General features: G+C 44.1%; 1 protein-coding gene across 3 annotated transcripts in view; it reads right to left on the bottom strand.

Moving 5' to 3' along the window:
- LDAH (lipid droplet associated hydrolase) overlaps positions 1 to 13,457 on the bottom strand; it is a 210,370-nt gene extending 196,913 nt beyond the window's left edge. For 2 of the 3 annotated variants that reach the window (XM_074988984.1, XM_074988986.1), the window contains exons 1-2: positions 13,350 to 13,389; positions 7,705 to 7,866 (exon numbers count right to left, since the gene is read on the bottom strand). In XM_074988984.1, coding sequence (XP_074845085.1) covers positions 7,705 to 7,866; positions 13,350 to 13,383 — 196 coding nt within the window. In that variant the 5' untranslated portion in view covers positions 13,384 to 13,389. Of the gene's footprint in view, positions 1 to 7,704; positions 7,867 to 13,349 lie in introns of all 3 variants that reach the window. The other variant, XM_074988985.1, reaches the window with a different exon arrangement.
- Between the last annotated feature and the right edge of the window lie 11,384 nt (positions 13,458 to 24,841).

Consider the following 24,841-nt stretch of genomic DNA (forward strand, 5'->3'; position numbering starts at 1 on the left):
ATGATACATAGTATAGACATGATAAATCAACCATCGAACCCTCTCCCGTCCATTCCGGTACTCCGCCAGAATAAGACAACTAAGTAGAGTCAACAGGAGAGCATCAGCTGCCAACCTACTGTGGTGAAGATTTCAGCTATGTTATTCACATCTCTGACGTTGTGTAACTCAGGCCAAGGCCTGTGCTAGTGTAGACCAGGCCAAGAAAAGATACAGCAAATCGGGTGTTACAAAGCCTTATATAAAAGTTTAAAGGTCTAAACTGTTGATTGGCAATGCCACTTGCATGACTGTTAGGAAGAATAAATGAAATAACAGACAGAATGGCCTCTTAAAGACACTGTACAAAACACGTAGCTAGAACAAAGGATTCTCAACAAAGGAAGATTATAAGGGTCCCATTCTAGCCTCTAGTTCAGACTTTTATTTAGTAACAGTATGTCCATTTGCATCCAACCTTGTAAGATCAGAGAGATATTATATATATACACGTCTCCCTGGACTTCACTGTGACTATTCAGACCAAAACGCACTGTATCCAATAGTAAACCTTGATAGGATACAGCCCAAATGCCTGACAAGCATTCAGCCTCATTACAACTAAGCACTTAAGTATACACTGAAATTTTAAGTACATCATTTAAACAACTCTTAAGGCCTACAAAAGAAAATAATTAAACAGTTTTAAGTTGTTTGATAAATCAGGAAATGGAACTTAACTGTCAGACTAAAAAGCACCTGCTCACACTGGTGAATAGTTACTCAAAGAAGTAGCTCCGTCAAGAGACTTTAATTAACCTACTCATTCAAGTAACTGCTCAGCAATATAAGGTTCTCACAATCCAGACCTAACTTTCCCATATCTTAAAAGGAATGAAAAAACAAGAAATCATGTTTCAGAGTCCCACAAACAGGCGCTGACTCCATGGATACTCTGGGGCTGGAGCACCACATGGAAAAATTAGTGGGTGTGAAGCACTTACCAGTGCCAAGTTTCCACCACAATACCCACTCATTGTGCCTTTTGTGAACTGGCAGCCCTGAGCTTACCAACTCTTCCCATCCTTCCTATAGCTTGTGAGACCCCATGAACAGCTTATTTATGGCGTTCAAGCTCCAGGAGGGAGGGAAAGGAGCAGCGACAGGGCACACCTGGGGGCAGGAGGTGGGCCAGGAGTACAGCAGAGGAAGGGACTTGGGGGAAAAAAGTGGTGGGGGGTGGGACAGAGGGAAGACAGAGGCTTGGGGAATGCAAAGGGTGTGGGAGAGTCCAGCACCCTGCCCACTTCACAAGATGAGAAGTCACTGCCTACAGTCCAACAAATTTCTAATACAAAAATCTATTTCTGTAATCATTTCTAAAAAGAAAATCGCATTTCCCTTAAAAATGTTATTAGTCCATTGTAGAATGAATAATTTGTGAAAGCAGCCAATGGCACCTTATCCAGCCATCTCTGAAGTGTCTGGCTTTTGTACATTATCTTATGGAAGTAAAGGCTTTAAAAAGGACTTCATTGGAAATGAGAATTTATTAAAATTAAAAACATTTTGAAGATGACTAGTAATCAAAGCCCTCAAACAAACAAACAAACAAACATCTAAATGTTAGCTGCATAATATTCCAACTGACTATTCATATGACTATAGAATAACACACATCCCTAAGGATGGCAAGATGAGGATCTGAGCCCCCAAAACATCTTTGTACAGAAAACTATAAGCAGTTGCCATATGATGGTCTTAGATTAAGAAGAGATTCATAACAGGCAAAATCTTACAATGAAAAAAAAGAAATCTAATACTACCAAATCACTGAGTGTACTGGTGAAACACCACAATGGTCCAATAACCTAGAAGCAATCCAACTGCAAACAAGCAGATCAAGAAACGTGGCAAGTAAGAGTATTCTACATGCATGGCAAAGAACAAAATTTCAAAAGATTCTTGTATATTAATGCATTAAAGTGTGCAAGCACACCTTACCACAAAAAATGTTATGATTTATATTATGCGTTATCAACCATGAACTAAACTTCCTGGTATAAAACCACTAAGATGACAGAACTGGCCTGTTTACATCAATGAAATCAAGAGTTAGGATGTTTGAAATGGAGCTATTACAAAGTACTCCTGCAATGAAAAGTAAGGAAAACTTCATGAAGACTGAGCTAAAGAAGCAAAGAGGTTATATAAGTTTGTAGTCTATTTATTTACAAAGTTGGTGTTTTATAAATGCACAGACAGACATTCTTAAAACAGAACAAGAAATATCCATCAAACTCTGTGGGCTCCAGTTTCCAATGAAGCCACTTGATGTTAAATATTGCTATTGTGGATTGTTTACTGTAAAATTAGCAGTGGCATATACAAACACTACAAAACAAAAAAGTAAATTTTCAGTACTTTGCCTCATGCTAGCCCTTAGAACAAGCTTTTGTCCTCATCCCTCTAGTATACATCACTTTACCACTGTGAATTTCTGAGCTTCCAATGGGACAGGTTTATGAAAGTAAAACTGAGTCTATGCATATGCATTTGCAGAATCTATGTCTAATTGTGGGTGTTTTTTTTTCCCCCCACAAGAATACGCTTCAGTAAAAGTAGCAGTCAGGGCTTTGCCTATAATGGGAGAACATATTACGTAACCTATTCTAACGTGACATCATGCACACTTTGCACGAAATGTAGACAAAGGCAGTCCCCTTTAAAAATGCATAAACTGGTCATGGTTATATCAAGATTAACTCCACTGAAGCCTATGCATTTTAACTGCTCTAAGACACTCTTCAGAGGCTTACTCATGGCTGCTGAAGTCAATGAAACCTTTGCCATCAACCTCAATAAGTACAGGATCAGGCAGTATTTTTCAATCACCTTCCATTTTTACAAGTCAAGGCTGGGAGCAATTTGACCTTTTATGTATGGTTTTGATTAAATAATGAAAAGGAAATAAATATACAGGACATATTCCCAAATCCCCTGCAAAGCTTGGGCCTGTTGCCATTTACTCCGGTGGGAGCAGGACCCTTAGCATTTTGATATCTTTCCTTTCTGTACTCTAAAAACAGTTTGATTTGATTATGTATAAAACAAGTCATATGCCTGAAATTTATAAGACGGGAAAAGTATGTACCGGATCACTTTAATAAGCAGAACAATGAATCATCATCTACATTAGAACTAACCATATTCGGTTCAGATCAACGAGAGCATGACTCCATGTCCTCTGCTTCTGGGCTGAGACTCACCCTTTAGCTTGCGCCTGTATTTTCCATTCATCAACCAACTACTCGGCCACTCTTTTTTTGCCCTTTCTTGCAGTGCCTCACCCAATAAAAAGAACACAACTATAATTACAAGCCTGGTAAGTGTGAAAATTCCAGTGCTGGTAAACAATTATTTATCATGTTGTGACTCAAATAGTTCAAAAAAGCGAGAGGCAGAGCTGGATGAAGGGGGGGAACTCATCTAATTCTGAATGTTTATGTCTCTGGGACCCCAAAGCAGGGGTGGGGCTGGGGTCTACAGGAAGAGACAAAGAGAGCATGTGAGTAGGAAACACTGTGTGTGAGAGTCAGACTTTGTGACAGATTGTGTGTTGTGGTGTACGTGTAACAGTGGCAATGTGTGCGTGGCACAGACTGGGTGTGTGTGACATTGACACAGCATGCATGTGCTGGCTGCTGCTGGGTAAGTTTCTGAGAGAAGCCACCCTCTGTCTCTTTAAGGGAAATCTGTCCTGCTCTGCTGTCTCCCCACTGCTCTGCACTCCTGAGTAAGTCAGGTAACCATCCAGGCTTCAGACTGGCACAGCTCCAACGCATCTCTCTCTCCCCCAAAACCCTGCTCTTCAGAGATGAGGTACAGGGGCTCGGGAACACCCTGACTTGAGCACTACGCTCTCCTCTCTACCCTCTCCCACTACACACAGCTAGCAGGAGAATCCTAGGAGCAGCTCGGCTGGAGCTGGAGCAAGTGGGAGAAGGGGCAGCTGAACACATGCTGCTGGGTTAAGTATGCACACTCTGCTAATGAACTGGGCGGGCTGGTGAGAAATGCTTGGAAAGTCAGATCCAGCCCCCAGGGCTAATTTTACCCACCCCTAGTCAGCAGGGACTGGAAATTTGGAAGGAGAGTCATGCTGGTGTTAATGTGCCTTTTTCTGAAAAAAGGAGGGACAGAAAGATCCCGAATCATTCCCAGTTATAAGCCTCTGAAAAAACTGAACTTTGCATATGCTTGGTATTAAGAATTTGGAGGCCAGTTTCTCTAAGGTTTCTGTCCCCACCAAGCTTGGCCCATACCCCTCACACCCTTTATACGCTAACCCAGGGTCAGCATAATTTTTGATGGGGGGCCAATCCAAAATTCGGGTGTGTGGTCAAGGGCTGAACTTTTTGTTTGGGCGGGGGGAAGGGGTGTAGGGTCTCAGATGGAGGTTGTGTGCAGAAAGGCCCTTGCAGCAGGAGGCTGAAGTATAGGATAGGGCCTGAGGTCTGACGAGGGGTCTGACCGGGAGTTTGGGTGGAGGAGGGGTTGTGACCTGAGGCAGGGTATTGGGTGCAGGGACCCAGATGGGGTATGGGTGCAGCAGAGCATTCTGGTGTGGGTGAGAGATGTAAGAGTGGGTGCAGGATTTGAGAGCTGTGACCTGGGGAGGGTGCAGTGGGTTTGAGTAGTGGCCTGGGGCAGAGGATTAGGTCCAGGAGGGGGTATGGGAGCAGGAGAGGATTATGGCCTGGGAGAGAAGTATCAGGGTGGGTGCAGGAGTTGGCAGGGAGTTGTGGTGTGGTTGCCAGAAGCAGGCTTTGGCCAAGAAGTGCTAATCCAAGCAGCTCCAGTCCAGCAGCACCCTCAGGCAGGCTTTCCTGCCTGCCAGCAGCCCCAGACCACTGGCTACCCTATAGGGGTTTCCTGGGCTGCTCCCAACCCCAGCAAAATCTCTCAGCTCCCATGGGATGGTTTGTACCTAATAGGAGCTGAAAGATTTTGCCGGGATGGGATCAGTACCCAAAACTCTCCACCCTCCATAGCTGCAGTGTTGGCTGCTGGCCCCCAGGCCACATCTTGCCCAGCCCTGTGCTAACCAGATGCTACATCCACCATCCCTACATACCATACGATGCTGCATGCACCATCCCAGGGCTGAGCAGGCCTTCTACAATTGCTCCTCTCCGCTGCTGGGCACCAAAGTGGGGCTAGGAACCAAAACTGAGAGCAGACTGCCACTCTGTGCACACAGTGCTCCCCTTACCAGTGACTAGACAAAGAAAAGGAAACACCTTGATTCCTATGCAGAGGGATGAGAAAATGGCACAGGAGGAGAAACGGAGCATGTTGGGAAAGGGGTTAATACTATAGGTAGTTGACAAGTTTCAGACGAAATTTTTATTTTGTTGGTCATGAATGCCAATTTGTCAAACCCCCGAACTCTTTGTGGGAATGAACTGGTTTGCAAAACTTCCGTTGGAAAAGGCTTCCAGAACCAGGATGTAATTGCTAAGTAAAACCCAACCCAGAACACCAGGTGTACTCACTTGGGATGGAGACACTGACCTGGGATGAAGGAAAGCAGCAGAGCTTGAGTGTCCCACCCACTGGCCACTGGCTATTTAGGACAGATGTTTTTTCTGGTTTGCATGAAAAACTCTGAAAGGTCTTGGTTTCACCCTGCTGTGGAATGGGAACATTTCTGAAATCTCTAAAAGTGTCACGGGAGAGGAAAGATATTTCCTGCTCTCGCTAGGAGCTGGGAAAAGGCAAGGAACATGGATGGGAAGAAGGGAGACAAGGCTATGGCTAGTGTTGAAGGGGAAGGAAGTAGCAGGGGTGAAAAGGGCTTGGAAAAATAGTGTTCAGTCACATGATTAAAGACTGTCATAATACTTCTCACAAGAGGACCCAAAGAAGGTTGCACAGGAAACCTTAGTTCCAGCATTTCCTAACTTTTGAGTGCTTGGAGGAAAAAAACTTGACATCTGCTTTGCTTTGGTCAATATTTAACATCTCAGATAAAAAAAAAATATTGACAATCACCTTAAGAGAAATTAATACATACATAATTGTAGTTGGTTACTCTACAGCTGCTAACCGCTAAAGAAAAGACTAGCTCTGTAAACACATCACTGTATCCATGGTAAAAAGTTAAAACTTGAATGACACTTTAACACATAAGAAGGTACTTTGTTAACTGCTAGGAACCAGGAGGTCAGTATTGCTACTATAAACTGTGAAAGCGGAAAAAACAATCATCTGGATATGGGACTGGGGGAAAGCCAAGGTCTCTCAGCTCCTCCAGGTGGTTATTGAGTGCCAGGAAATGCCCTCACCATCATTCATTATTCCTTAGTCCAAATCTTGTTTAGCAGCCTCTCTCTTTATTTAAATAAAATGTTTTCACAGTTGGGGGAATGTCCAATTTGTACTGAAAATAAATGGCAAAAACGTGATTCAGCTGTTAGTAAAGGTTCTCAGAACACAAGAACAAATATTACTATAAATGTTTCACTTCTGCTCTTTCCAGGCATTCGTGTGGTCAAAAGGCATTTACAATGTTTCTGTGGAATGGTTCTCTCGGAAATTATATCTATGTAGCGTTGTCACCCCACTGCCTCACAAATCATCCTTTTCCCAACTTTACTACTTCAAATCTTGAAATGCTCAGGAACACAGCTACAGTATGGGAGAAACACTCAGCAGATCTATTTTGGATTTCCAAAAGTACATGTATTGAAAGCAGACTGCATGCTACAGAGGTTGGTCTCAATCATGCTCCTTTGAGGAGCCCTGCTGACTTCGAGGTGTGGGCTGGGGTGGGGTGAGGAATCAAGCAGACAGGGAGGGGAGTCAGATAGAGGTCACTGTAGGAACAGATTCTGCCTCCCTTACTAGTGTTAGCTAGTACTGTACTTCACTTCAGTTGTTGCCTTGAAAAGGTGGCAATGTCTGATGCTTATGTATTAGCTTTATTTCTAAACTATCAGTTCAATAGATATAATTTTAACATTAGCAGATGTTTTAAAATGAAATGCTCATCCAACTCCAGCAAATACCATACAATATGTGGTGCCGAGTCCCAAACAGATATGCCCTGAAATATCAAACACGCACCAGTTTAGGGGAGTCTTCCAAAACCTGCATATGAATCCAAGAATGGAGACGGTATGGGTTATTTTAGTTTTTCGTTTTTGCTTTTTCCTGCAAAAACAGACATAACATTTAAAGGCATAGGGCATTTTTTTAAATATTTTTAATATACAATATGTTTTTGTTCAATGACAGAAATGATACATATTTAATGTATCTTCACACATTTGGAGACCCAATTCTAAGATGCCAATTACCACTGAAGATCAGGGTATCTTAAGGTATTTTTTAATGATGCAACTTGTGCCCAAATACACCTTACCCAAACAATTATTTATTTTTTAAGTTGCCCATGAATAATTATTTATAGCGCCACAGTGTACTTAGAAATAAAGAGCTTTTTTTCTTTAGTCAAACATGAAAATGAACTGGAAAATCACAAAGGTCATTCATTGCCTTACTGTTTCTCAGGCAATTATTGCTAAAGTAAGGAGTTTGGGTCATATTCCTGCCTCTATTTCAAATTCCTATGTGATGTATTGGGTAATTTTGCCATACTCAATTTTAACCTCCCAGTGTCATTTTAAATAGAATTTAGCACCTGTTTCCTAAACTTACCTGGAATAATCAAAAATAAGAGCTTGGGGAGAGTTTTACTTTCAGTTTCCAAGAGGTTCTTCCACGGCCCACACTTTAAGACCTGAGTTGCAGCTCCATAACAGTAAATAAATTCTTCGTGCAGAGGGACCTGGTCTTCTGATTCACATCTACTGCTCTCTGCTAAACAGAAGAAGAGGCTGTTACAACATATCAATAATCTATGCAAAGTTAACACCACAGTGCTACACACTCCATCAGTAACTATAAATAAGCAAATAAATTCAGTTACCATCTCCAGTGTTCAAATAAATAATGAGCTGATTCAGTAACAGCTGCTTTAGTATATTGTAGAAATGTGAATAAAGATACAGAGGCCAATAAGTTGAGGATGCATGACTCTGACATACACACTGACCAATCAGACCGTAAAAATGCATTCATTGCCCCTGCTCCACTTCAGTGTTCATCCATCTTGTATTACATGTCATATTGCAGAGCAGCTAGCACAAAGGCTGACTGGGGTTTCTTGGACAAGGAATCACTACCAGTGCTATATGTTTAGTTTTTACTCCTAGTCCAACATCTAAGAGATGAACAGAGAAAGACTATTTTAAGTTTACTAAAACAGGACAAAGGGATTCTATTCAACTATATAAACTTTCAACAAAGTGAAGTAACACCCACTGACTCAGATGCCACAAACCAGGAAAGCACCTTGCTAAACTGAGGCCACAGTAATAGGACTGGTTTCTAAGCTCATGCACAAAAGATGCTTTTCTCCAAAGCTCCAGAGGAGATCCTGGCAATTATAGACCGATAAGTTTAACATCAGTACCAGGCAAATTAGTAGAAACACTAGTAAAGAGTAAAATTGCAAGGCACATAGAAGAGCACGAATTGTTGGGCAAAAGTCAGCATGGTTTCTGCAGAGGGAAGTCGTGTCTGTCTAATCTATTAGAATTCTTTGAAGGGGTTAATAAACATGCGGACAAGGGGCACCCAGTGGACATAATATACCTAGATTTCCAGAAAGCCTTTGACACGGTCCCACACCAAAGGCTTTTATGTAAATTAGGTGGTCATGGGATAGGAGGAAAGGTCCTTTCATGGATCGGGAATTGGTTAAAAGACAGAAAACAAAGGGTGGGAATAAATGGTAAATTTTCACAATGGAGGGGGGTAACTAGTGGTGTTCCCCAGGGCTCAGTCCTGGGACCGATCCTGTTCAACTTGTTCATCAATGATCTGGAAAATGAGGTAAGCAGTGAGGTGGCAAAGTTTGCAGATGACACCAAGTTGTTCAGGACAGTCAAAACCAAAAGGGATTGTGAAGAACTACAAAAAGATCTCAGCAAACTGAGTGATTGGGCAGCAAAATGGCAAATGAAATTTAATGTGGGTAAGTGTAAGGTAATGCATGTTGGAAAAAATAACCCAAATTACACGTACTACATGATGGGGTCAAATTTAGCTACGACAGATCAGGAAAGGGATCTTGGAGTTATAGTGGATAGTTCTCTGAAGACATCCACGCAGTGTGCAGCGGCAGTTAGTAAGGCAAATAGGATGTTAGGAATTATTAAAAGAGGGATCGATAATAAGACAAAAGATATCATACTTCCCCTATATAAAACTATGGTACGCCCACATCTCGAGTACTGCGTGCAGATGTGGTCTCCTCACCTCAAAAAAGATATATTGGCATTAGAAAAGGTTCAGAAAAGGGCGACTAAGATGATTAGGGGCTTGGAAAGGGTCCCATATGGGGAGAGGCTAGAGAGACTGGGACTTTTCAGTTTGGAAAAGAGGCGATTGAGGGGCGATATGATAGAGGTATATAAAATCATGAATGGTGTGGAGAAAGTGAATATAGAAAAATTATTTACCTTTTCCCATAATACAAGAACTAGGGGACACCAAATGAAATTGATGGGTAGTGGGTTCAAAACTAATAAAAGGAAATTTTTCTTCACACAGCGCACAGTCAACCTGTGGAACTCCTTGCCCGAGGCGGCTGTGAAGGCCAGGACTCTATTAGGGTTTAAAAAAGAGCTTGATAAATTTTTGCAGGTCAGGTCCATAAATGGCTATTAGCCAGGGATAAAGTATGGTGCCCTAGCCTTCATAACAAGGGCAGGAGATGGATGGCAGGAGATAAATCACTTGTCTTCTGTTCTCCTTCTCTGGGGCGCCTGGCATTGGCCACCGTCGGCAGATGGGATGCTGGGCTTGATGGACCTTTGGTCTGACCCAGTATGGCCATTCTTATGTTCTTATGTTCTTATGTGACTTGGGCACATCACTCAGTAACTTTTCCGTGACTCAGTTACTCACATTATAAAATGGTGATAAGGAGAGTTAAGGAGAATGGTAACAGATGACAATGTTTATGTAGTGCTTTGAAAGTCTTAGGGGGAAGGTTGTAATGCTGAAAATGCTATATGCAGTTTTACAAGCTGAGACATGACTGCAAGTGGACATTACAAATAACAAGCAGTCCTGTGGCACCTTAGAGACTAACACATTTATTGGGTCACGAGCTCTCAAGGTGAAAATCCACTGATGAAAAAAATGGAGGAAAACAGAACTGGACAAACCCAACAGCCTCTGTGCCAAAGGATGAGTGGACATAAATCTGATCTCAGGAACTGGAATATACACAAACCTATAAGGGAACACTTTAACCTCACTGAACACTCAATAAGGGATTTAAAAGCAGTCATTCTTCTACAGAAGACATTGGTATTCCTCATCATTGCGAGGAGTAAGGCAAGTCAGCATGAGAGTTTCTCCCGTCACCTCCCTCTGTGAGGATATCCAGATAAGTTGATCCTAGATACGTCAATTCCAGCTACATAAATGTCGATTTCGCAGGTCCCTACTACATATGTGAAATTGAACCCCTGAAGATCAACCCTGACCGGATTGATCTCACATTAAGTATAAACATACCCACAGGCTGTGGCCACACTCTCCCCTCCGATGAGGCATTCTGGCAGATGCTAATGAGGAGCTGGCATGAACATGCACCTCATTAGTGTAATGGCAGGTGTGAGCAATTTGAAAGCACCGCTTTCGAATCACATGCTGCCCATGTAGACAGGGGCCTTTCAAAAGGACCCCCAGACTCTGAAAGCCCCTTCTTCTTAAAACCAAATAGGAAGAAGGGGCTTTCAAAGTCCAGGGGATCCTTTCAAAAGGCCCCCATCTACATAGGCAGTGTGCGATTTCAAAGCTTTCGAATCATGTGCAGCTCATTATGATAATAAGGTGCTGCATATTCATGGCAGCGCCCCATTAGCATCTTCTCAACTCACTCATTACTATGCCCCTTCCAAAAGGAAGGGGCTACTGTAGATGTAGCCTAGGTGAGTGCTCTAGTCCAGGGGTGTGCTAACTTTGGGCTTGAGGCCACATCTGGGTAAGCAAATACCATAGCAGGCCATTGATGTTCATTGACCCAACCTCCTGTCTGTGGCGTATGAGCTACTAGGCAAAAGGGGCATGCCATGGGGCACCAGCCAATAGAGGAGCACAGAAAAAATGGATGCCCATGAACAGCCACGAGCCCCAATACTCTGCCTGGTGTTCTAGTCAGGAAGCATGATCAGAGCAGGGAAGTCCCCAGCTTTGCTCCTCAGCAGGAGCAGCATGAGGAGCAAGGCAAGCGCCTGACCCCAGTCCCCAGTGGGAGCTCAGGGGCCAGATGAAAATGTCTGATGAACTAGCTGCCTAACTTATTCTGGCAAGATATACCTTTGGCACATAACAACAAAAAGTCCTGGGGCACCTTGTAGAGTAACAGATATTTTGAAGCAAAAGCTTTCAAGGGCAAAGACCTGCTTCATCAGATGCATGAGTTGGGGGGTCTGGAGGGGTATTTAAAGAGTGGGGTCCCAGTAAAAGGGAGGGCCAAAGCTGACAAGGTCTATTCAGCAAGGTGGAAATGGCCCATTGTCAGTAGCATGCATCAAAAGAGGAAAAAACAACTCAGATCAGACAGGGGGATGTGGGCCCACTGTCAGAGTCTAATGGGGAGATATTAACACCCAGGAAAGAGAAGCTGCTTTTGTAAGGGGCCAGCCACTACCAGTCTCTGTTTAATCTGTAGCTGATGCAGTCAAATCTGCAAATAAATTGCAGCTCAGAGATTTCTCTCTCCATTTGATTTCTGAAATTTCTTTGTTTTAGGACTGCTACTTTTAAATCTGTTACTGAGTGTCCAGGGAGATTGAAGTGCTCTCCCGCAGCTTCTGTACATTACCATTGCTGATGTCTGATTTATGTCCATTTATTCTTTTACGTGGGGACTGTCCAGTTTGGCCAATGTAAATTGCAGTGGGGCATTGCTGACACATGATGGCATAGATTATATTAGCAGATGTGCAGGTGAAAGAGCCCCTGGTGGTATGGTTGATGTTAGGGCCTGTGATGATATCACTGGCGTAGATATGTGAGCAGAGTTGGCAGCAAGGTTTGTTGCAGAGATTGGTTCCTGGTTTAGGAGTTACTGTGTTGTGATCTATAGTTGCTGGAGAGAATCTGTTTAAGATTGGCAGGCTGTCTGTAGGAGAGGACATGCCTGACTCCCAAGGTCTGCGAGAGTGAAGGATCATTGTCCAGGACTGGTTGCAGATCACTGATGATGCGTTGGAGAGACCTTAGGTAGGGGCTGTGTGTGATGGCCAGTGGTGGGCTCTTGTTTTCCTTGCAAGGTCTGTCTTGAAGCAGGTGGCTTCTGGGTACCCGTCTAGCTCTGTCAGTCTGTTTCCTCACTTCCTTAGATGGGTATTGTAGCTTGAGGAAAGCTTGGTAAAGGTCTTGTAGATGTTTGTCTCTGTCTGATGGATCAAAGCAAATATGGTTGTACCTTAGTGCCTGGCTGTACACAATGGATCATGCATTGTGCCCTGGATGGAAGCTGGAGGCATGTAGATAAGCATAGCAGTCCATGGGTTTTTGTATAGGGTGTTATTTATGTGACCATTGCTTATCTGCACAGTACTGTCCAGGAAGTGAATCTCTTGTTGAAATCACAGTGCAGCTCTCCAAGTACCTCATTCCCACAGGTCCAGATGAAGAAGATGTCATCAATGTAGCCGAGGTAGAGGAGGGGTGCTAGGGAACAAGATCCCTGCAACAAACCTCACTGCAAATTCTGCTCACTTATGTACACCGGTGATATCATCGCTGAACGCAGGACTCCTCTACAATTATTGGATCGGCTTTATCACGGTGTAAAAATGACCGTACTCAGTGATGAGTTACTCCTGCACTGTGAGTGCACACAGCTGCACGCAGCCCTGCGCTACCGTGATCATTCGCTCTTGCATGGCTGCTGGAGAACTCAGCTGCAGGCATCATTCGCTAAGGAAGAGTTCCTCGCGGTGCGCGCCTGGTCTACGCGCAGCACCAGCAGCAGCAACCGCCCCCGCCGCCCGCTCTGTGCACCGGCCGCGCTGGGCGGCACTGCTCTGCGACCCGGAGCGCCGCATCTAGCACCCTGTAGGCGGCAGCTGCCGGCCGGCCGGGCGGGCGGCGAGCCAGAGGCGAGGCACGCACGGCCGGGAGGGCCCCGCCCGGACAGGGAAGCGGCGGAGCGAGCCGCCCCACTCGGGAGCAGGGAAGGTGGGAAAGCCCGGGGCCGGATCCCCGCCACGTACCTTCCCCGGCGGCGCCCAGCATGTTCGCGGCCATAAGGCTGCACGCGCCGATACCCCAGCGGCGCCTGCCAGGCCGGGCGGAAGGACGGCGCCTCCCCACTTCTTCCGCCCGGCCGCCGCGGCAGCTCCTAGACGGCGGGGCGAGGCGAGGCGAGGCAGCGTGGCGCTGCGCGTGCGGTGCTGATGCGCGTGCGTGTCCGTCTCTTCCCTGCTGGTGCTGCGTGGTGCCTGCTGGAAAGCTCCGCTCCATTGACGTAGGTGGGGGCCCATGGCAGCAGTAGCAGCCGCCCTCAGCTGGGCTGGGCTGGGCTGGGTTGGGCTGGCCTGGCGCTGGGGGACAGCTGCAGGCACCTGGCACCGCCCTGCAGGCTCCGCCAAAGGGTACGGGAATCCCAGCGCCCCCCTGCGAGGGCCTCACGACTCCACCCTCCCAGGGGCAAAGAACCCCCCTCCCCATGCCACCAGTTTGGCCCTTTTGTTCCTTCTGGAGCCTGCTCGCCCAAGGGTGACTGGCGTGGCTTTTAAGCCCCTCCAGTGGGAGGAAAAGGCTTGGACGGTAAGAGCCCCAGCAAATAACATAAGAACATAAGTGATCCCTCTCCTCTCATCTCTTTCCAGCCTCAGAGAAAGAGGCCAGAGACATCATTCCTACCCAGCCAGGCTAATAACCTCCATTAATTTATTTAGTTCTTTTTTGGACCCTGTTAGTTCTTCAACAACACCCTCTTGCAAATAGTTCTAAGGGCCTACTATGCATAAAGTAAAGAAATAACTTCTTTTTATTAGTTTTAAACCTGCTACCCATTAATTTCATTTAGTGGCCACTAGTTCTTATGGGAACAAATAACTTTTCCTTACTTTTTCCACAGCACTCATGATTGTATGGACTTCAGTCATATCACCCCTCTTAGTCTCCTCTTTTCTAAACCAAAAGAGTCCTAGTCTTTTTAATCTCTTTTCATATGGCACCTGTTCCAAACCCTGATTGTTTTGTTGTCCTTTTCTGAAACTTTTCCAATGCCAATATACCTTTTTGGAGATGAGGCAACCACATCTGTATGTGTAACCCAGTCCATCCCTTTTTTAAAGATTCCTAACATTCTGTTTCCTTTTGTGACTGCTGCTGCACATTCAGCAGATGTTTCTAGAGAACTGTCCATAATGACTCAAAGATAACTCTCTTGAGTGGCTATAGCTAAATTAGTCCCCATCATTTTGTATGTATAGTTGAGATTATTTTTGCTAATGTTCATTCTTTTACACATATCAACAATAGATTTCATGTGCCATTTTGTTGGCCATTCAGTTTTGTGAGGTCTTTTTGAAGCTCTTCAGTCTTCTTTCTCCAGATCATTTATAAATAGGTTGCACAAGATTGGTCCCCATATGGAGCCTTGGGGAACACCACTATTTAGCACCCTCCATTCTGAAAACTTACCATTTATTCCTATACTTTGTTCTCAGTATTTTAACCAGTTATCAATCCATGAGAGGATCCTTCTTATCCCATAACAAAAAATAAAATCACGCTCTTGTTTTCAGTTATCAATGAATCTATCTTAAGTTGTTTCAATTTATTTTTAGAAAATGTTATAGCAGAGGAGATTGGAATTGCTGACCTTGCAAAAGTGCAGTTTAATCCTTTTGCCATTTTTGTTTGTTGTTTACAGCTATAGATTTTCACCATTTCTCAGGATCAGGCTTTCTGCTGAGACTATGTGCTTGTAACAGGGAGGCCAGCAGACCCTGCTAGGAAGAGGGGAAAGGCACCTCAGTCTGGCAGCCTAAGCTAGGAGACAGCTAGTGCAGCAATGCAGGGGAAAACTGCAATCAAACAATGAGAGCCACCCAATCTAACTGACAGCAGGTTTTAAAACCAGCCTCAGTCAAGTTGGCAGAGGGGGTAATAGTGGTGTTGGAAAGCAGTTGAGAAGGAGATAAGGTGAATACAAGACAGACAAGGAGTTCAGGGAGTGCTTGTAAAGACAGCTGAGCAGGGAAGAGTGCCTGGGTTTCCCTCCCCCACCAAGGCTGACAGCCCTGGGTGTGACTAAGGAAGGGAAAGAGACTGACCAACCAGCCAGAGCAACAGAGGTGAGTACATCCTAAGCCCTCCAGCTGGGGGCAGAGGTGTGGGACCCAAACAGGTCAAGGGGGCACCTTGCCACAGGACACATCTGCATTTAAAACACTACTACAGTAAAGATGCTTCTATGCTAACAGGAGAGCGTCTTCCATTGGTGAAGTTAACCCAGCTCCATGGCAGGCAGGAGCCATGTGAATGGGAGAAGCACTCTTCTCGATATAGTCCTGTCTAGACCAAGAGTTAGGTCAGCATCACTGCATTACTTAGGATTGTGGAGTTGCCATACCATTGAGTGATGTGTTTTACTGGTGTAAGTTTATAGTGTAGACCTGACCTCAGAAAGATTGCTACTTGGTGACAATACTCACATGGGTCGACACAGCATTTTGAATGATCTCCCAGCCCAGCACGACCATCTCACGCTACTGGGGCTTGCGCTGGTTCTCTAAAAAATAACTATATAGACAATTATTTGACCATGGGATTGGAAATTGGGCTCTAGAGCCATGGGAGGTGACTGGGCTTCAGCCCCTGAGCTCCAGCCTGAGCTGAAACGTCAAAGCTCTGTTTCTGTAGCCTGTTTTAGACCACTAGCACAATCTCCAATAGCCAGAGTCTATTAATCCAGGCTGGGAGGTGTTGGGGAGACTCTCCAGCGCCGCTGCAAGTTGTCAGCTGAGCTGGGCCTCCGCCAGGTGGTGAAAGGGCACAACTGAACGACCCCACACCACCTTTTAGGTCCCAGAACCCACCTCCGTGGGCTATGTTGGGATGCGCACTCAGTTGGCACGGCCCTCACTGAACCCCCTTGGGCAGGCAAGGGCTAGGAGGAGCAACAAGACAGACAACAGAACTTTTGAAAGACAGAGACAATGATTTTATTAACCCCTAGGAGAGGGAGAGGAATATCGTGTTAAGTTCTTGTATTAACGACAATGTATACTTACACAGAAGCGGATATTCATGACAATACTCGGGTGAATTGTGACCTCAGGTAGGTATAAAGGTAAGTTTAAAGGAATTATGAAATATAAATATAAATTTGTATTTATGTAAATTATATTAATGGGAGGATGAGAGAGCGCTACTCCCCCTATCCTACTGGGACCAGGTGGCTACTCCGATCCAAAAAGGTATATAAAAAGGCCGAAGGGGGATTTGCCCCTCTATCTAGCCTGGCAAGAGAAAGACAGGGAAAAGAGGGGCCACGCCCTCACCTTCGTAATATGTTACTCTAAGTTACTAACACTGTGCTAACAATTTCCCCCCCCCAACTGAAAATTAATAAATAACACTACTAATAAGATGAATTAATAAACAGTCCTTCTATAATAACTAAACCTACTTAAAAATATAACTAATACTAACACCTTTGTCTAAAATAACAAGTTATAACAATAACAATTAAGATTTTAAATAATTGTGATGTGTCTTTTTTAGATTAAAATCCAGTCAGAGGCCAGGAAGGCCCGGCCCGAGGTTAGGCCTCCGGGTGCTACACCTGCCATGCCAGGCAGGCACACAGTAGGGGGAATCAGCCCTACTCCCCTACTAAAGGTCCCTTGGCCACTGAATGGACTGTGGTGGTTTAGCTGCATCTCTGCGCAGAGGCACAGGCCAGCCAGTGAGGATACATCTGGTCCAGTGGGTGTGTCAGGTCTGGTGGGTGTGTCGAGTCCGGTGAAGCAGCCCTGGTTGGTGTGGTGGCGGGCCCTGGTTTCGCTAAGCTGGCCGCGCAGTACCTGCACTGGTGCAGGCCAGTTTGACAGCCAACCTGCTTCCCCACAGGGACACCGCTTGCTGTTAGCGCTGCCGCTGCCGCCAGAGCGCAGGTGGTGGGAAATCTTGCACCTCAGAGCAGGTAGCAGTCTTCGGTTCTTTTCTCTTCGCCCCAAAGGGCTAGCCTGGGGACTGGCGGATGTTCTACAGAACCACACCTTCACATAAAGGGCCACAGAATGGGCTGCGTGTCCTGCTTTTATAGAGGATGCTCATGCATTATTCATGAGTCTATTACCATTTTGGTACAGTTCTCAACTAGGTCCAGCCCCTGGTGGAAGGTTGTGGTACTTCTCCAGGCTCACCCAATCAGAGCATTCTATGTAAATTTAAACACTTTTCCTCATGATTATGGATGAGCTCATGGAACCTTTTTCAAATTGCCGGGGGAGCTACCGGTCAAAAAGTGACCGTTGGAATGCTGCTAACTGGCAAGCTGTGACAATTTGAAGCTTCATGGGTCTGAGGGGATTTTTCTCACAGAGCCCCTTCTCACCAAAATCATGCTGTCTCTGACTCATGGGCGCAATAATGTCTGTACTGATGTTTTATACACGACAGGAGGCTCACTCTGCAATGTTATGCAGAGTTATACCCATAGTGGTTTAGTGGTTTCTGTAAGGCTTTACCTCTGGGAATTGAAAGTGTGTCAACTCTTTTTACATCAGCTGCAACACAGCTAGCAGATGGACAATGCTGCAGGATGGTGGCTCTCATCCTTTCCAGACCACTGTGCCCTATTGTAAGTCTGATTGGTTTTGTGTGCTCACAAGTTTTGCTTCACTCAAAAAATACTGCTTACAAAATCAGACATAGAAATACAAAAGTAAGAGCATGCTATTACGGAAAAATATGCTTTCTCATTTTTACCACATAACTATAAACTAAGTCAATTGGAATATAAATACTGTACTTTTGTTTCAGTGTATAGTTTATACAGAGTGGTATAAACAAGTCATTGGATGAAATTTTAGTTTGTACTGACTTTGTTAGCGATCTTAAGGTAACGGGCTATAAAAGTAGGCAAATAGCTAGATGAGTTGATGTAACCCCACATGGGTTCCAGTGTGGCAGGTGATATTTTGCCTATAGCCACTAAGTCCCTTGCTCTTAGATGTGGAAGCAAGCTCTGGTCTTGCAGCTGAGGAGCCAATGGAGTATGTATCTATCAATGCTGGTGACAGAAGCTTTCTGGGGAACTTATTTCACAAATAAGGTATATTTCTTTTTCTGGCAGCCTTCTGTGGTGGTTCCTGTCATGGTCCTTCAGTCTTAGGCCTGGAGGGAAGCCACACTCCATTGTTGCATCAGACAACAAATCCCAGTCAACCACCTGTCACTCTGAGTACCTGGATGGGGCAGAGCAATGAGCAGTCTTTAGCCTAGCTTCCTGGCTAGGGTAAACAGCAACTAGTTCTGATCCTGTGGGTGGGGCAGAGCAATAAGTCAGGCCGTAGGCCTTTGGGCCTAAGGGGAACATGCTGCTAATTCGCAGCTGTGGGGTTTGCAGTGAAGGGTAAGAGGAATTTGGACCTGCCCTGCTTCCCAGCAGCATAGCCTGACCAAAGTCTGGCTCCCCTAGGTTTCAAGGTAGATGGCAAACAGCAGTCTTGCTAACCCCTCTCAGTCTCCTCTGTGGCAGGCTGTGACATGACATAGCTCAGTGCTTGGTCTGGAGTCCTGCAGAGGGCTCAAGGCATCTGCCTTCTTTCCTGGTTTAGCCCCCAGAGCAGCAAAAGGTAGGACTGTACAGGGGCTGAGGTCTCTGGGCTGGAACCCAGTGTAAAGGGCAGGGCTGGGTTCCCCTATGAGTCACTGGGGAGTGACAAGGGCAGTAGAGATGTCAGACAGGCAGCTGCTTGTGGTGAGTGGAGCCTGTGACAATATGCAACTGTAAAACAAAGTTATTTACTAATGATGATGGTGTTAAAATGGCTGCCAAAGCCAACATGGCATGGGCTTGCAATGGGCCCCATATCTGAAAATCTTTATTAGGCCATTCTATAAGACTTTTTGGCAAATGTCACGCTTTTACCCTAAAACCCCCTATTTATTTTTTGCACCAATCTGATCAGCTACTGGGATCATAATAACACTAATGGTAGCGTTATAATGACAATGAACATATGCAGTAGCCATGTTGGTTCCAGGATATTAGTGAGACAAGATAGGTGCGGTAATATCTTTTATCGGATCAGCTTGTGTTGCTGAGAGAGGCAAGCTTTCAGGCTACAAGGAGGTCTTCAGGTCTGGGAAAGGTACTGAGATCATTGTGCATAAATACAAGATTAAATCAATAATTTAGTATAAATAGCAAATATTCATGGGGAACATTCAAAGTTGAGTGGCTGGTTATTACCGCAATACGTTCATTATCCCAGAGCACCAGTCCTGGTCATGTTTATCTTCTGTAGTAGGACGCTTGGGCCTCTGGGATTCCACTTCTTCTGGCTCATCAGTCACCTTTAAGTTCCAAATAAGGTCCTCCAAAAGCACTAATGCACCAACATGTAACATGTCTTCAGCCCTGGCTGTGGGCAGGGGCTTCCATCTCTGCAGGTGTGAAGTCTCTGTCCATGTTAAGTAGACATTGCCTCATAGGAGCATTTCTGTAGAGGTCGCTTAAGGCTCATTACTGGAGCTTGTATTCCCCTGAAGTTTGTCAGAGTTCCTTTTTTGCCGGGGGAGGATCCCATACCTGGTTTTCTCCATTTTAACTCCCTCTTTCATGTGCAACTTTCTCCCAGGTGTAGCTGGTAAGATCAGCTAACCCCTTCAGGGTTACGAGCTGAGGTTACCAGAACTCTCCAACTCCTTTTAACCCCATCTAAACCTAAGTGGTGTCAATTCATCCCCTCATACCAATAAAAATATAGAACAAATGCATAGGTTTAATACATGAATGTAACAGATAGAGGTTATTTTTACTTTAAATTTACTTGGAACCTTGAACCAAAGGTTTATTATATCATATTTGTCAGGATCAGGACATAGACTGCCTGTGTACAATGATCTGTAAGACTCAGGAGTTGAGTAGTTGGGTCAGAATGCCAGGAAATCAGAGTCTAGCACCAAGTTGCAGGCAGAAGGCAAGTAGAATTAGGGACAAACCATGATCAGATGCTATGTCTAAGGTCTGGAGTAGACGCAAGCAGGCAGTCTGCATCACTGCTCCGACACTACCACATACTGTCTTCCTGGAGCAAGTAGCAGCATAACCAGTCAGTGGGCTGTGGGAGAGCCACTGATCAGCCCTGCTGTGCAGTACTTGCAGCAGAGCCTATCTTCACAGATTCCTCCAGCAGAAATCAACTCTAGCCTTCCGGTGGTAATGCAGACATATCCAGCCCCCCAGCCAACGTAGCCCCATGTTCTAGTCCTGTGGGTTTTTACAATATTGTCCTTAAGAGGAAACATGCTGTCCTAGGCTACCTCTGCGCTCGGTAAAGTAAGTCAACCACAGATACACAGTTCTACCTATACCAATTCCATAGCTAAACCTGACATATCTATGCTTGGCTAACTTGGCTTCTCGCAAGGAGTACAGGAGTCGACAGCGACTCCTGGGAGGTTGATTTTGCACGTCCATACTAGACATAGATGTAGACTGATTAAGTGAATAAAAATGTTTGGAACATTTCTAGTTGTTCAGTAGTGTAGAATTTCACTGTCATGTAGGGATCAGCATTAGAGTCCAAACGGCTGCCAGGAGCTTTATCTTCCTGCGTCCATGCACAGAGTCACCATGATAACAGTCCATGAATATAAAAATTAATAACATGAGCTAAGTAAAGCGTGTATATGTTCTCAGGATGAACTTGAAAGTGAAATTCACCACTATGCAGAGATTTAACATGAAGCCTATTCAACACTTTGATGCACTCAAAGTGTGACTGAAGCAATGTTTGCATCTTGTGCTGGCCCTCTGCACAGAAGTCATTTCAGCACCTGAGCTCAAATGTGCACTTCATCAGAACATCTCTGATGAAATCTTTGATTGTGGGGAACACTTCTGGTCACACCCGAGCACAATTTATAGCTTCAATCTCAGAGTAGGATCCTTGTTGTTCACTTTTAGATAACAAGGTGTTGAGGCAGGGAAGAAAACAGATCACTATTTGGATAGCTCTCAAACCCATTTAAAAGTAGAGTTGTTTTCAAGACCTGGAGTAATTCAATGTTTATTTCATTCTGTAGTTCTTGGTTCTTAAATACAGAGCAGTTAAAGTGTGAGTTATTCCAGTGCATGCAGTTGTATCACCAGCCATCTCCAAATATGTTGTATGCTGCTGGATGCTATGAAGAATGAAATGTTTCTCAAGCAAGTTTTACCAGCCATTTTCTCGTGTACTTAGCCAGTTCTAGTGAATTCTGCCTGTTGCTGTCCATTTATATACACTTTTTTCCTCTGTCTAGGCTGTTTTAAAACTAATTTCCACTCATCTGTGGGGTAAGATTAACAAAGACACTGCCATCTGTTCCTAGACAGAGTTTTCTGTCATACAACTGTTGACATATAAAGGGTATTTTATATTTTCATTGGACACTAATTGTGCTTTCTTTGGATAAAATAATTTAAACTGAAATATGAAAATAAAGTTAAATATATAGGTCATAGCAATTATTGCATTATTTATATTACTAAACTACAAACACCCAGCCTGTGGCCCCCAGGACCTTGGCCAGAAGAACCCATCTCTGATAGATTTATTTGGTGCTTTGAGATACTACCAACAAACTTCTAAAACTTTTCTGCATGCCACTGTGCTTGTGGTTTCTTGCCAGGAAAAACATTCAAGGCCTATTTGTTTGCACGCTAATATTCTCAAGCTTCTTTGGTATCGGAGCACATAAAATGTATATATTTAGGGCCTTCTCACAGTGAAGTCATGCAAAACACTCAGCAAACAGGATTGACCTCTGAAATAACTACACTGTTTTCATAGCATAAACTTAATTCTATCATTGTGGTAAATACGTTTGTTCATTATGCAACCAACCAAGCAAAGCACTTAAGCATGTGATTAACTTTAAGCATATGTATAATACGACTGGTTTCAATGGAGCTGCTCACACTTAGATGTAAGCTGTTGGGGCAAGGATCATGTTTTTCTTCTATATTTCTATTCTCCCCAGTACAGTCCAGATTCAGGACTAGTGCTCCACGGAGCTATATTAATACAAAAATTAATAATATGAGCAAAGTTAAGCATGCACACGTTTGCAAGATTGGGGCCATTGATTTCAATGGGACTACTCATACTTAAGTTGTTTTGATCAATTTTAAATATTTTAAAATTAGAAACAAATAAAAGTGATATTAGAGGTATGAAAGTTCAAGATCTGCTAACTTTCATTTCAAAATCCCTGAAGCTAACTTTAACTTCATATCCTTGTAGCAAAACATACTAAAATGTTGTTACTGTCATCATTTGTGTAGCGTGAAATAATTATTTGAATGCATATTTGTGGTGTACTCGTATTGATATTGTGTGGAGAAAACTAGTCACCGCTGCACCTAATTCAGTTTTTTCCACAATGATGTGAAACAAGAGGTCATTTCTCCTTAATGTTTCCTTTTTAAAATTTAAATTTGTGAAAGAAGCTAATTTTGTCCTGGGAAGAGCTTTGGCCTTACATAATTCCTTCACATTCCAGCACCAGGACTATCAGAGTTGTGCTGGGAAATTATAAGGCAACATATATTGCAGTGTTTGATTCCCCTACCTTGGACAAAGGGACACTTAGGCTATGTCTACACCAGAGCGATCTGTCGACAAAACTTCTGTTGACAGATTATGGCCAGACTGCAAAGTGGATCAAAATAGCCATATACTCTGTCAACAGAGAGTGGTCATACCGCCTGGCTGCTCTCTTGACAAAACGGCCAACTGGAAGCACATCAGACAAGGCTCCCCACGTCCCAGAAGCCCTCTGTGTCAACAGAAGCCCCCCCTCCCCCCCCGCGCGAACTGTCTTTCTGTTGACAGATGTCTGTCAGCAGAGGTGTTCTACCTCGTGGGGGAGCAGCAGAACACTGTCAACAAAAGTGTCACATTCTGTTGATTTACTGTTGACAGAGCACCTTGGGAATGTGGATGCTTCCTGGGTTTTGTTAACCCTCTAGTGTAGACGTAACCATACTGACTCAAGTAGATCATATGAAATTTACCCCTCTTATGAGAGGCCACACAATACCTTTATATTACCTAAAGCTAGCATAGGCTCTTGTGTTATTATCAATATTTCCAGGACAAGAGACCCACAATTAAGGCAGTGTAAAAGTTTAAAGTACTTACTTAATTACAGCTGTGGGTCTAATCTCACTGAAAATCTTTGAAGGATCAGGACCTAAATTAAGAGAGGGAGAGAGAGAAAGAGGGAGAAAGATTTCACCACTCCATAAAGCTTGAATTGACTGGGGTTCCCAGATGGTGATGGTACCTGGGGGTCCAGAGTGTTGGAGAGAGGCAGAGCAGAGCCCCCAGCATGATGGAGAGGATGAAGTCCCAATGGAACTCATGCAGTGTTTAGATCTAGGCTTTGGAATGTTTTACTTGAGCACGAGTGGTGGTTTTTGTAGGGAAACAACAATGGTTCAAGAGGGAACACTAGATTATTTTATCGGTAAACAGATGATTCAAAGGCGTATTCTAAAGTAACTCTATTTAGGCTAAACAATAGAAACCAATCATTCCCAGCTGGGTGGGGTTCCTTTGGAGGAGCTCATAGTGCAGTTAAGCAGGGTCAGTATTGTGGATACCAATAGAGAGTTTATTATTAGAATTGCAGGTGAGGGGTTTATTAGCATCTGAAGCAGAGATTTCTCATCAGGAAGTGCTTTCCTGTTTTCTGTATCCTGCAGTTCAGTGTGATTCTTGCTTTGAAATCTCTGTTTCTATTTTGTATGCTGATGGAGATATCTTTCTGTCCCAGCTCCAGCACAGATCAAGTTAGAGGTGTTTCCTTAATCCCATGTCCAGGGGATTTAGGTGTGTCTTCCCCTGCTTTTTCATTGCGTTTTGTATTGGCTTTGGTTCAGGGGCCAGGTGGGGAGAGGGGGTTTCCATGAGTACCATGCCCTGGTTTCCCAAAAACACATAGCTGATGGCTAACATGTTAGATAAGATCATGGCTGCCACAAGGGGAAATGTTTCAAAAAATAACTTTTGATTTTTAACCCTGATTTTACCTTTTGGATTCAGGATACAATGGTTTTGTGGTAGGGAAATAGTCCTAAGAGTACAGCTTATTTGAATAGAGGCCATGCAATTTGAATAAAACTTTTATATAAGTATGGGACTGAAGAGAATGTCATTGGTTAACAATGAATTGAATTCAAATTGTAAATTAGAGTGTGTGCGACAGTAAATATTTGTTCTTATATCCGATGCATAGTAGAACCGGAAGGCTTGTATTTGATGTGTTGGGCCTACTTAGGATGCCGTATAGATGAGTGTGTGATGATGACCATATATATAACTAAAGGTGCAACTAGGGTCTTGTGCAAGTACAAACACAGAAGTTTCTCAAATCCACTGTAACAGAGTTCCTGCCTGTGAAATCCTCTGGGGGGATATTTTGACAGATCATTCCATTGCTGACAACTCTGCTGAAAGGAATTTCC

This window comes from Carettochelys insculpta, chromosome 3 (assembly GCF_033958435.1).
Source record: "Carettochelys insculpta isolate YL-2023 chromosome 3, ASM3395843v1, whole genome shotgun sequence".
NCBI classification, from domain to species: domain Eukaryota; kingdom Metazoa; phylum Chordata; order Testudines; family Carettochelyidae; genus Carettochelys; species Carettochelys insculpta.